This window comes from Cottoperca gobio, chromosome 12 (genome assembly GCF_900634415.1).
Source record: "Cottoperca gobio chromosome 12, fCotGob3.1, whole genome shotgun sequence".
Classification (NCBI taxonomy): domain Eukaryota; kingdom Metazoa; phylum Chordata; class Actinopteri; order Perciformes; family Bovichtidae; genus Cottoperca; species Cottoperca gobio.
Genome location: NC_041366.1, coordinates 20,506,692 through 20,520,565, shown reverse-complemented (window position 1 = coordinate 20,520,565; position 13,874 = coordinate 20,506,692). Strand labels below are relative to the sequence as shown.

The 13,874-nt window shown below is 44.4% G+C and overlaps 1 protein-coding gene across 1 annotated transcript in view; it reads right to left on the bottom strand.

Moving 5' to 3' along the window:
* Positions 1 to 13,874, bottom strand: part of lamc3 (laminin, gamma 3) — a 91,678-nt gene that overhangs the window by 25,967 nt on the left and 51,837 nt on the right. The window contains 2 exon segments of the mRNA XM_029445218.1: positions 1,332 to 1,559; positions 3,741 to 3,850. Of these exon segments, the coding sequence (XP_029301078.1) occupies positions 1,332 to 1,559; positions 3,741 to 3,850 (338 nt within the window).

Below are 13,874 nucleotides of genomic sequence, written 5' to 3'. Positions count from 1 at the left end.
CACACACTCGCAGCCAAAGCTTCAGGCGTCTCCTAACTAGGTCAGATCTCTGATACTTTAAGTCTGATGGTAGGAGGGAGAGATAGTGAGGAAGAGAGAGATAGAGGAAAGATAAAAGATGGAGGGTGGGACCTTGGATGGGAGAGTCGTCTGTTCTTGGTGAGATGGCGAGACTTGTTTAAAGCTGTGAGAGTGAGATAAGTGTGGCAAAGACTCAGGGAGAAAAAGAAAGCGAGTGCACATGGTAAACACTCACAGACACACATAAATAACTGCAGAGAGGTTGACACGTTTACACAGCTGCTGTTTTACTCCTGTCATTTACGGGACGCTGCGTTTAGGATATGAATCTGAAGGAATACTGCAGCTGCTGTTATTATCGCCCATAAAAAAGGTGCGTTAAATTCAAACTCCGGGTTTCGCTGTTATTATAAAGATTAGTGGTGTACTGCTGTATTAGCACAGCCATTTTCAGTTTGAGTGATAGCTTGCCAATACACCTGAGGGATGACTGAGCTACATTCCCTTGAAGCGATGACGACTGAATGTCAGCTCAGGGAAGACACAGAAGAATGCTTCAGTCGAACAGCCTTCATCTCTGTCTGTTCCCTGTGCTCTCTCAGGGGCACGGTGACAGAAAATATTGTCTCAACAACCTCTGATGATCCCTCGTCTCATGTAACTCTGGCTGAACGCGTCGGAAGAATGGCTTTGTTACCTAACAAGCAACTTGGATGAGTTTAATATTCTAATACTGCGATGGAGCAGAGCGTGTTTCCGTTTGAGCACTGACTTGTGAAATGCTGAACTTTAATTCACTTTACTAAGTCAAATCTGTCTTAGAAATATCTTTAAAAAGTGTTTTACAACATGTTTGATACTGCTTTGAATGCACTGGCGTCTTGCAAGAGACAGATCGCAAAACAACGGTCAAAGTTGGAGCAGAGGCGAAAATGATTTTTAGTTCCTGATTCTGTTCAAGCTCCAAAAACTCTGGATCCTACACTTCCTATAAGGCAAGAGCATTGCATTGTGGGGGATCGTTCAGGAAGTAGTGTACACGTCATGGACACTGCTTTCCTCCATTGTGTCTGGTTCACACATACAGCGGACAGTAAATACAGTGCACCTTATAGTTATAGTTTCTCCAACGTCAGCTGTTTTCACATACTGTGGAGCACTCGCTGTGACTAGTTCATTGACTTTAGAACGTTTTCCACTTGATTCATGACTTTTTCAGGCTCTTTGAGTCTTTAGGTGTCACATACATGGTTATAATTGCAACACAGCTGGGTGCATACTAAATATACTGTAAAGGTTTCATGCATTACCTGTCTCTGGGTGGCAGGTTCCATGCTGGTGGCAGTTGCATGGCACACATGTTGAGAGGGGCCCTCCGCCGGGGTCTTCCCGGGTGAATCCTGGGGCGCACCGCTCGCAAAACTGCCCGACAAAACCCGGGGGACAGGAACAAAACTCCACCCATGGGGCAGGAGGGTTGGCCGGACCAGAGGAGATGAATGCCGATGTCAGGGTGACCCCCGCGAGCTGCGATGTGTCTGAAGAGGAAGGAAGAAAAAGGACGAGAAGAGCGCTTTGTCATAAAACAAAGACGCTTACAAAGGTCAGTAGCAAACTGATAATTGTTGCCTCAGAGGCTTGTTGAAGTGTTTGGGGCACCTGATTTTCTCTGGAATGAGGAGTGTGTGTGGGTGTGTGTGTGTGTGTGTGTGTGTGTGTGTGTGTGTGTGTGTGTGTGTGTCCGTGTTTCTCTGTATCTCGTTAAGCAGTTGGTTATTAGCATTTGTTTCAGTGCTGTCCCTCCCTCCCTGTCTCATTACAGGTTCTGGTCTGTGTTTACAGTTTACCGTCTGACACACACCCACACACACACACACACACACACACACACAATAACAGATTCATCCACCCACACGCCCATAAATGCCACACTTAATGCTCACTTGCACACACACACACACACACACGTGTGCACGCATGCGCCCACACACGTACGCTTGTCACCAAGGGAATCTTTGATATAGCAAATGAATAAATCACTGCAGCATAGCAAGACGAGAAGAAAAGGAGACAGGAGACTCGGTGGAGGTATGTCAGACGTGCAGTTCCTGTGGGCTTTCAAGATCCCTCTCTCTTCTCATGAATAGTGATGGGGCAGGCCATCCTGAACCAAATCCCTTTCACCCTACACTCTCTAAACCACAGCCACAGAACACAAACATTACTTTTGCTCCTGGTCCAATACTGTGTCTGCTCTCGCTGAGGAAACACACGATGGATGGATAGGTAGAATATGCTGTGCAAGTACGACTATGTAGCTTTGTCAGATAAGAAATAAACCATGTGTGAATGAGGTGGCTGCATAATGAGGGAAATCTGATTGGAAGAACCAGAGCAGAGGATGGACCTTGACTTCTAAGAAGTCATGATCCAGCCATTCCTCCAGCGCTGATGAAACCCAGTTCGTTTGCACCTCTCAGGGATGATCAGCAGGCACGCCTGTCCTCTTCCCTCTCAATCACTCGCCTTAGCCTCTACCCTTTACTCTCCTCTACCTCCTGAATTCTATTAGCTCATTCAACGGGGGGAAGTGAGCAATTAAAACAATATTCAGACACTGAACCCCATATTTCAGTTAATTAGAAACATTTCATTTCAAGTCATGCTGTGCAAGTTCTCCCCATCAATCCTTACTACAAGGCAAGTCAAGATTTTAATTCCTTTGAATCTTAAATGGCTCACTGCAGCCCTGCCAACTATGACAGTTTAGGTCTCTTTAGGTACCTGCACATTAATTCTAAAAGGGCTATGTTCTCCGTTCAAAACTGAATATGTGTGGCTCAGAAGATGAAAGGACTTCACTGCTGTCAAAGCCTGTCTTCACAGTCTAAAGACAATACTCTCATTAAAATAACACAGTTCTGTTCGAGGAGACTCTCTGTGGTGCAGAGAGACATTTAAAGAATAAAGGAGGAAGTGCGCGGGAGAGGACAAAGATGAGAGGACAGCTTTATGGGAATTCAAAATGAAAGTTTGCCGCGCAGCCTGCAGCGATAAGCCATATCTAACACTGTTTGAGAATGTGTTTGAGACCTTACACGAATCATTAACACACTTTCACCCCTGTGATGTGCAATAGATGCAGAGTAAACTGTAAGCCTGACTTTGTCTGCAGGTTCACGTGGGTGGGTGCTTACAGGAAACGGTTTCACGGAATTTGCATGATTGGGCTTCTGTTCCTGCGTGTGCAAACCTCTGTGCCAGTCTTTTTGCATGCGCAAGAGTGCGCGTGACAACGCCTGCACTGAGCAACTCATTAAAATGGTGTAAGTAAGTGTGCTGGTGATTTTGGCCAGCTGTTCTGTCTTCTTGGTGCTATAATCCGCCGTAATGCCTCTCAGATCCTGCCTGTACTTTCCAATGCAGTCCCTCAGATATGGAGGGAGGAAGGACATGGTAAAAATAAAACGAGGATTTTTGAGAACTAGTTACTAACATCTGGGAATAAATGTCCCGTTTTCTTTTTTTTTTTGCTGAGCCAGATTTGGAACATTTGAACTATTCCCCGAATACAAGCACTGACATTGTTTTAGGAATTATCTTTGGTGCAGCTGTAGCTACTTTGAGATGACTTATAATAGAGGCAAAACTCATTTTGTTGATTTTGTCTTTGCACACACACACACACACACACACACACACACACACACACAACTTACAGTTCTGTCCTCCAGCGTTGCCGATTCGGAGAGCCGTCAGGTTGTAAAGGAGTCGTTGGAACTTAAGGGCGGACAGTGGAGGGTTAAACCTCATCTCGTTTTCATGAAGCCTGTGAAATGACAAGACAGAAAACACATCATTTAACACCAAAAACATCACATTTCAAATTACTCTCCACAACTAAGAAGATAAGAAATGCCCCTTCACACACACACACACACACACACACACACACACACACACACACACACACACACACACACACACACACACTCGCTTGACCTTTTGCGGTAGGCTATCTACAGACACTCTGTGGAGAAGAATTGAAATGTGCTGACTTCCACACATATTCAGGGTCTTGATCACTGAGCTTTGCCATCTGCTGAAGGATGTTCTGCAAAGCCGGGCTGCACAGCTGACATCTGCCTGTTTTACTCCAGGAATTATGCACCCTTTGTGTCTTGATGAGAGGTGCTGTGTCAGCGCCACACAGGAGATGTAGTGTTACACAATCCTGTCCCAGAATCGCATGAACGCCACGAAGGAGCCGCGGCATGAAGGAACGTATTCATATACTCTTCACATAAAAAAGGTGTAGGGAACAAAATGACAGGGAACATTTTCTAATAAGTGTTGCCTAACTATTAATAAGTCATCATGAGCTTCTCCATTTCTAATGAGCCATTAAGTCGACAGTTACACATACAGGTGTTGTTAATGGAGTCTGGTGCAGATGCTCTGCAGCTCCTTCCCGGAGGGAATAAAAAGGGAACGCAAGAGATTTGTGCCAACCCACAAGTGATTCTTATCAATAGCTTCTAACCTATATATCTCTACAAGGCGTTATTAATATTACTTTATGCCACACCGCTAGCATGGCTGACATTTTGTACAAACATTCCCGACCCAGAGGTTGAACTTCTCTTTGGTTTCCCTCAGGATGAAAAGTGAAATCTTTGCTGATCCCTTAACTTTTTCCTCCGCTGTATAAATATTTATCTGTCCAGATTTGTGTTTAGTGATAATAAGGAAACGTTAGCACGCTAACACGCTAAGTGGAAAACATTCTAAAACATCAGCAGAGCAGCATCGTCATCGCGGACCCGCTGACGTTAGCATTTCTTAGCTCAAAGCCCTGCTCTATTAACAAAGGCATCTGTTTCAACTTATTAACTGTACTTATAAAAGGGGAACCTTATTTGAAAGTGGTATCCAATTATATTATATGAGCCTTGTAATCATACGCAAAAACCATAAAACCTTTAGTTTGTTGACCATATCAGCCGAAGTTTCTTGTTCCATGGCCTTTATTTTATTAGGTCCTCACTTTCAAAATGCCTTCTTTTTTTTGCGCATGCCCTCTGTCTCTTATCACTGTGCATGAGCATGTGTGTGTGAGTGTGTGTGCATTCCGGGCTTGCCACACATGCTCTCTATTGATGCGGCGGGTCCTTGTTCCTTGGCCTGACATGTAGGCACAGTAATAAAGAGAGGCAATTACAAACTGGGCCTCAGAGCCATGGTAATGGAGCTGGTCAGACAGAGATAAGCAGAGTGTGCATGAAAGTGAACAAACTCCCAGTCATGCTTTCCCTATGGAGCGTCAGTGTCCCTTTTAATCAGCAGCAAGCAGAGCGCAGAGAGCCGCACTGTAATTAAGCCTGCTCCGCCGAGGATGAGAGGAGATCAACGGGAGAGGAAAGCCCAAAAGAATACTGGACCCCCCCCCCCCTACCCACTCACACGCACGCACGCACGCACGCACACACACACACACACACACACACACACACACACACACACACACACACACACACACACAATCCCTTAAGTACCCTTAGAGAGAACAGAGATACAAGGTGAGCAAGACAGCAAGACATAAAAGGTGTGTGAGAGAAAAGAGAAGCGATAAGGTACTGGGAAGATAAATAAGCATGTAAGTGTCTGTAAAATTGAAAAGTACAAATGAGTTAGTCAGAGAGAATGTGTATGGGGACATGGCATTAGCATATTCCAATAGCTTATTCTAATTGAGCAAATCTTTTTACTTTTATTTGATTAGACACCCTATTAATATCAATACATAATGTAAAACTGAAGACACACGCGTCCCACCCACTGTTTCAGTAACTTATCAATGGCTTTGATACTTAGGAGTACAATTACTTATCACGGTTGGAACAATACAATAAATCAATCAATAAATAGATGGATGCTTGTTTGTAAATTCTAATTAAATGCATTTTGTAATTTTTTTTATAAATCTGGAATGCAATTATTCACATTAATTATTCAAACAGCCCTGGTTATCCTGAAAAAACCCCCCAAAAAACCCCACAAATGACTCGCACGGAGTAATTCCATGTTTCTTTTTGCTTTGCTCAGTCTCATATGAGCACTTTTTTCCTTTTCATTTTGGCAGCAATGAGCTGCTCTTTGCTCAATATATTTAGCTGGCCCTGATCTATGATCAAAGTCGCTGAATTTAAAAAAAAACGTGACAGAAACGAGCTCAGTGCCAGAAGGACCACATGCCTGCACTGACTCCTGCAAATATAGCTCACAGCTTTTTTATAAAAAGGCATTCGGATGAGCAGTTTCCTGAAACACTTCTCTTGTCAGTGAATGACAAAGTGAACCCCTGATCACCATATGTAGAGCGTTCATCAGTAAAGAGGTTCCTTAAGGTATAAATATTATGCTTACATGCCCGAAACATACACATACAGCTACAAGCAAAGCGATAAAACCTCCCCGCCTACTGCTTTCAAGGGAATTGAAAGTGAATCTGAGAGAAAGAGAGTGAGAGATGCTATCTTATATAATTCACCTCCTCCTTTCATCAATCCCCTGCGCTCAAATACCCACGCTGCCATACGTTTTCCCTTTTTCTGATTTTAAAATGAACTTTGCACCAGGTGGGAACACATAGCCACTTAACAGGTTAACATATTTACCAGCGATGAAGCGCAGATGCCGTCAATCAACAGGGAAGTGAAGAGTGCGTGTTTCTGCTCACGTTTATTTATGCTGCCACATTGCTTTAGCAAAGAACTTTTATTTATTTATTTTTTAAACATGTTGCATTGGATTGTTGCAAATCACACACACACACATATGGCCTGATGGGTTTGAGTGAAAGCTTACATTTGCACAGATTCTTGTGTGTGACAGAGAGACAGAGGAAGCATTAAGGAATGCTATAGAGCACGTAGTGAAGTGCATCTGTGCATGCAATAAGATCTGTGGAGAACTTCTGCAGAGAGGAACACTTAATGACAGTTTCTGTGCCCCAAGCTCCAGTGCATTTCAGACACGGGAACCAAAGAGCGTCTACAGCCAGGGCTGTTGATGCTTAGGGGAAACTCATTACTAGTGCGCAGACACCAGAGAGAGGCATGGACATATTGGAGGGGACAGAAAAGCACAAGCTGTTCAGGGGCTGGATCCTCCGAGCAGCCGACGAAGAAGAAGACTCGGCTGAACCTGTGCCTCGACCCCATGAGAAGATTACTCACAGGAACCAAACTAATAGAGCGTCAAAGAGATCTTCGTCAACTTGTTCAGTCCAAAATGTACAAGTTTATCATAAGGAAGGAACCGAGAGACAGATATTTCCACCACTAGAGCCGAACGAGCCGCACGACTAAACAAATTCAAACTTTACAGGATACAGACAGTTTACATGCAGCAAATATCTGCATAAATATAATACATCAGTATCAAATCTAGCAGCTTAATGTACATGCGATATATTCCACTCTAAGACTTTCCAGGTTTCCATCATACAGTACTACCATCACTTTGCCAGTAACACTATCTTTCCCATCACCTGATACTCCAGCTCAAGTGGGCATCTCTTCTTTTACCCGTCACACTAGCCAATTTCCCCGAGCTTGACCTGTCCCATCGGCACAGACAACAGCACAGGTGTATTGACTCCTGCCCAAACTGCCAGCAATCGTAGTGTGATTCTAGACAAACTGCTGTGTGAGGCCGTCACTGCAACAGCAACACGCTGCTGCAGGTTCACCCCTCACAACATCTTTGCTTACGCTTTAATCATCTCCCATCTGAACGAGTGAAGCTCCCCACCTAGCAAAGCACATCTTACTCAGAAAGATGCAATGTACCGTTCTTCTCTTCAGCTTTTAGATTCCTTTTAGCGGCAGCCACGAGCCAGCTTCCCATTGTTATCAAGATAGTAAGAGTTTGATCCCAGAAGTATGTGGAGACTCCGTTCAGCTAATGGACTTCATCATGCCCTGTGGAGCACACGGAGGCGACAATGCAGCGCTCCCGGCTGCATAACATGTCAATTTCCATGTGGACCTTTACAATGCCATTGAACAGTTTGCTGTTTTCTGCAGTTCTCTTTAAACACAACCCGGAAAACAAAAAGGAAATTAAATCCCTTCTTAGGGAAGAAGACGGGAGAAAGTGAAGTTGGTCTGCGGCTGCAGAGGAGGAGAATTAAAGATAGAAACCCAGGCGCAGAATTGAAGACAAATTGTAACAAAACAGTGTGAAGGAGGTGCTGAGTGGGATGAGAAGGATTACAGTCTACAGGACGCCGGGCCAAGTGGGGGAAGAGAACAGAAATAGAGTGAATGTCTGCTTTTAACAGGTTGAACATGGAGACCGGGCCAGCTGCTTTCACTCCCCCAAGTTGACGGGCCTAATGACATCTCTCCACAACAATATGACTGATTACACTCCCGCTTCCCCACAGGCCTTCACACTAGGGATCACCCCTCCAGCCCCGGTCCCTCCCGCCTCCGGATTGACCACTTTACCGTGAAGGGCAAGAAGGAAAAAGACCTGAAGGAGTCTTGGGAGAGAGCAAATTGTTGCAAGGAGACCCGAGCGAAGGATAATGTGAGATGAAAGAGGCGAGGAGGACTTCAAGCAGAGAAAGTGGTAGAACAATCGTACACATAGCTGTCAATACCAACAGCTAATTGGACTGGTCTGACAACAGATGATGAGAGTAGGCTGTTCCCTTTTGGAAGGAAATGAATGTTCTAGCACAATCTGTCTGTTTGGTACGCTGGCGAGGCAGATGCTATGAATATCTTAAAGAAAAAGACAAACTGGGCCAAAGACAACAGCTCAGGATATGTTCACATGTTTTCAAGCAGGGCTGCAACTAACAAACATTTCATTATTGATTCATCTGCAGATTATTTTCTAGATTAATCTATAATTGTGTGGTTTGTAAAATGGCATAAAATAGTGAGAATGTTTAACCCAGTTTCTCAAAGTCTGTAAATGTCTTGTTCAAAACCTAAAGATATTCACTTTAATATGATATTAAAGTGAATATTATTATATAGTTTTTGTATGAAAAATTACTTTAACGATTAATTGATTATGAAATTAGTTGCGGATTATTTTTCTCTTGATCAACTGATCAATGCAGCATGTAAACATATCCTTTAACCTAACTGCATCTCGGGTTAGCTTGCATTAAAGTAAATAAACTAAAACTAGATTCCTCGACACGGACTTTGTTTAGACAGTGACACAAATTAACTCCGAGTCATGATGCAGTGAAGACAAAGTGCAGGCTGATACAAGACGACTCAATCTAAGAGTCAAAACAAAGATGCTTATCAACTGTCTGCAACACAAACAAACTGACACACACACAACTTAATATCATCTAACAGTATACAACAAGAGTAATGTAAACCATCCGCTCTGAGTGACAGGAACTGTGTTACAGATTGATTCTGATTGCTGCCATTTTTGTTGCAGTATTAAAGCTCTGAATGCTGCAGTATGACGTATAATACAAACCTGCAAGGTCTAAATAATAGTAAGATGTGACCTAATGTTGCTCTGAGTTTATATATATATCACATCAACCCCACGGATCTCACCACCCTTATTAACTCCTCCCCCATCCTTCTCCCCTGCTGAACTGGTGAGTCACAACAATGACTGTCTCTCCTCTTCCCTGGATGCTCGGACCTCCCTCAAAACTCGCACAGTCTCCTTTTCCAGTTCATACCGCTCCCTGGTTCACCGGAGACCTTCGACAACTAAAAACCACTGGTCGTCGACTCGACTCGACTGTGCAAAAAGACTGGACTCTCAGTGCACATCCAACTTTACACTGAACACCTACACCTCTACAAGAACGCTCTCTCCACCGCAAAATCCTCCTACTACTCCAACCTCATCAACACTGGTAAAAATAACACTAGAACCCTCTTCTCAACAGTCAGCCACTTACTTCAGCCAGCTACAACTCTCCCACCAGATGTCTCCACCGACCACTGCAATGACTTCCTGCAATTCTTTGACACCAAAATCAACACCATCCATCATCATCTGGCCTCATCCTGTACTTCCCCAAGTAATCCACCCTAGATGGCTACCACCAGCAAACCATTCACCAGCACCCTCTCCAACTTCTCACCAGCAACAGAATAAACCATCTCCAAGCTCATCCTTAAATCCAAACCCTTTACCTGTCAACTCGACCCCCTCCCCACTATCCTCATCAAAGCCTGTCTACCTTCCATCACCCCCATGATCACAAGAATAATTAACTCCTCCCTCACCACTGGATCTGTACCCCCCTCCCTTCTCAAAAAGCCTGGTGCTGACCCAGCTGACCTAAACCATTACATGCCCATCTCCAACCTCTCCTTCATCTCCAAAACCCTTGAACGAGTCGTTGCTGCTCAACTTCAGCTGCACCTCGACACAAACAACCTCCATGAACCTTTTCAATCTAGTTTTCGCCCCAACCACAGTACTGAAACAGCCCTGGTCAAACTCACCAACGACCTCCTCCGTGCAGCGGACTCTGGACTACTCAACATCCTTATCCTCCTTGACCTCACCGCTGCCTTTGACACCATCTCCCATCAGACACTCATCCAGCGCCTGGCTGACATTGGGATCTCTGGTGTAGCACTTTCCTGGTTTTCATCTTATCTCTACAACAGACAACAATATGTGCAACAGAGCAACCACAGGTCCAGGTGTTATGCTGTTTCACGCGGTGTCCCCAAGGGGTCAGTACTGGGTCCACTATTGTTCATTATCTACCTCCTTCCCCTTGGCACAATCCTCCGCCACCACAATGTCCACTTTCACTGTTATGCCGATGACACTCAGGTCTATATTTCTACAAAACCCACCACTGCCCTCCCGCCCACATCCCTCACCACCTGCCTACAAGACGTTTGGAGCTGAATGACCAGGAACTCCTTGAAACTCAATGGCGACAAAACCGAGGCCCTTCTCATCGGCTCCAAAAGCACTTTATCCAAAACACAAAATTCCACTGCCCCAAACTTCATCATCGATGGCTTCTCCGTACCGTTCTCCAGTCAAGTCAAGATTCTTGGTGTCACTCTGGACAGCACCCTCTCCTTTGTACCCCACATAAAGAACATCACCCGCACTGCTTTTTTCCACCTGCGCAACATCTCCAGACTCCGCCCGTCCCTGTCCAATCCAGTAAAGAAGTCTTGGTCCACACTTTTGTGACATCACGGATCGACTACTGTAATGCTGTTCTCTCTGGCCTTCCAACCAAACTGCTCAACCGACTTCAAATCATCCAAAACGCCGCTGCCCGGATCACGACCCGCACCAAATCCTCTGAACACATCACCCCCCATTCTCCTGAAACTTCACTGGCTCCCTGTTCAATCCCGGATCAACTACAAAAACATCCTGCTCACCTACAAAGCCCCTCACAAACTCGCCCCCACCTACCTAAGTGACCTCCTTCAGGAGTATACCCCCTCCCTCTCCCTCCGCTCATCCTCAGCTGGTCTACTGACGATCCCCACATGACGCCTCATCACCATGGGTGCCAGGGCCTTCAGCTGCACTGCTCCCAAGCTCTGGAACTCCATCCCTCCACACATTCGACCGTCCGAAACATTCAAGTCCCAACTCAAAACTCACCTGTTCAAACTGGACTACTCTCTGTAGTATCAATCATCCTGTATCCTCCTCCCCTCCCCCCTTTTCTCTTTATTGCTTTCTTCCTGTGTCTCAACCATATCTCTGGTATTGTTTGTTTGCTCTCCAACGTCCTGCTGTTTTTATCTCTTGTATTTTGTACGGTGTCCTTGGGTGTCTTGAAAGGAGCCTCCAAATAAAATGTATTATTATTATTATTATTATTATTATATTTGTCTGTACATATGCTCCTGGAGTTTTATGAATGTGATCTGATTACTTTTAGAGTAAGTGTGCTTGTACATGTAGGTCTGGGAGGCCGAATGCGTTAGTGAAACTATTCACACATTTAAAGCGGCAACTGTTAAAAGCAAAGTGCTGCGGCAGGTCAGAGACTCATGGATGAAAAAATATTTCATTCAAACTTAACTTTGCCATTATGTAAGAAAAATCCTGCAGAATCCTGCACGTGGGCTTCAGCTGTCCATGAACGTTCTGTTAGATTTAGATACCTGGACAACACCCTGCACGGGGGGATTTGCATACATATGTTGCGTTGATCATTTATTAGTTTAACTCCATAAACATGTTCACCTTTATTTGGCCAAATACAGTACGTATGTATGTATTTAGTGAAACTACCACTGTGGACTGCAGCTGTGAAGTAGCTTACAGTGAACTGTACATGGTCCCTTATAAGTAAAATAAATAAATAAACTGTATTTAAAACCCTACGCTAAACACAGTCTAATAAATCTACAGTTTTGTTTACATTCCTAATGTCTATATCAGTGGTTCCCAAATGGTGTGCCGCAGCACACTGATGTGCCGTGAGACATGTCCCGGTGTGCCGTGGGATTTTGAAACAATTAGGCCTATTGCATTTAACTGTACACAAGGTTATGAATGATTTTTTATTTACTTCAGTGTTTCCTCTAGGTTTAGTGCTCTGCAGGGTGCTGCCCGGGCTGGATGAGGTCCGTGCGTGGCGCAGATTTTTTAAGTTCTCTCCTTACCTTTCCTCCGCTCTGTCTCTGACTGTAAGTGTGTGCGCTCGCTCGCGTGTGTGTGTGTGTGTGTGTGTGTGTGGGTTCGGAAGTGGAGTATATAAAAAATGAATATAAAAAAAAAAGAAACGTCTTGAATTTCAGGCGGGGATGGGTGGGGGGGCGCAGCGCAGGGAAGCACTGTACTTTATCGGTGCTTTGTCCCACACACTTATTTCAAAATATAGAAACAATAGGTATTTTATGCTTTGGCCTAAATATAAATAAAACAATCATAAAAAAAATAAAATCTGTCAAAGTGAACCCGTTTTAGACATTTGCGCATGGTGGGAAATATTAGAGTGTGACACATCAAAGGCTCTCTGCTAGTGTGAAGGAGAATAACTTCTTACAAGGACTTCTAAATACATGTACACAGAGTGATGACAGTGATACGATGTGTTAGAGGGGGGATTTTGCCCGGATATGAACACAGGTGTGCCTTGAGGTTTTGGTTTGGTCTTTGGTCTCTGGTGTCGGCAGAGCCGGCTGCAAAGGGACCACCGCCCACATACTGTGCCTGCAGGCCGTGGACCCACCCTGCACTCCATCCAGTGCTCTGCATGATGTTGCTATAATCCGTTCAGCTGCCACGACCTGGTCTTCCTTCTATCTTGACCCCCCTCCTCTGCCTCCTGGAGCCCACTAGTGGAGAGACCTCCTCAGCATCAGACTCCTATGAGTTCTGATAAAGAAGTACTTCATACATCCCTCTCTTCACTTAATGTATCATAGAAGCTTTCCTAAATCTGTTGTCTGACGATCGATGAATCAATACAGTAATTGTTTGTTAATGTAACAGCAATTCAAATATGGAGACTTCCTGCTTTTCTCTGTTTTATATCACATTAAACTAATAGAATATTTGGACATTTTTCACTATTTCCGGACATTTTATCAACCAAACGATTACAGATTCATCTAGAAAAGAATTGGCAGATAGTTAGTTAGCTGCAGCCCTCACCACCACTATGCCCATGCACACTGTAGACTGCTGGTCTAATTTGTTGTCCTTTGTTCACCTCTGTTCCATGAGTCATGTATGGTCTCAATAATTCAAGTCTGACTGTTGCTCCCCTTACTATCACTTCTTTTGTGCTTTTGGTTACTTTTGTGTCATTCCACTGCTGCACACATTCCAAGCGACTCCGTATG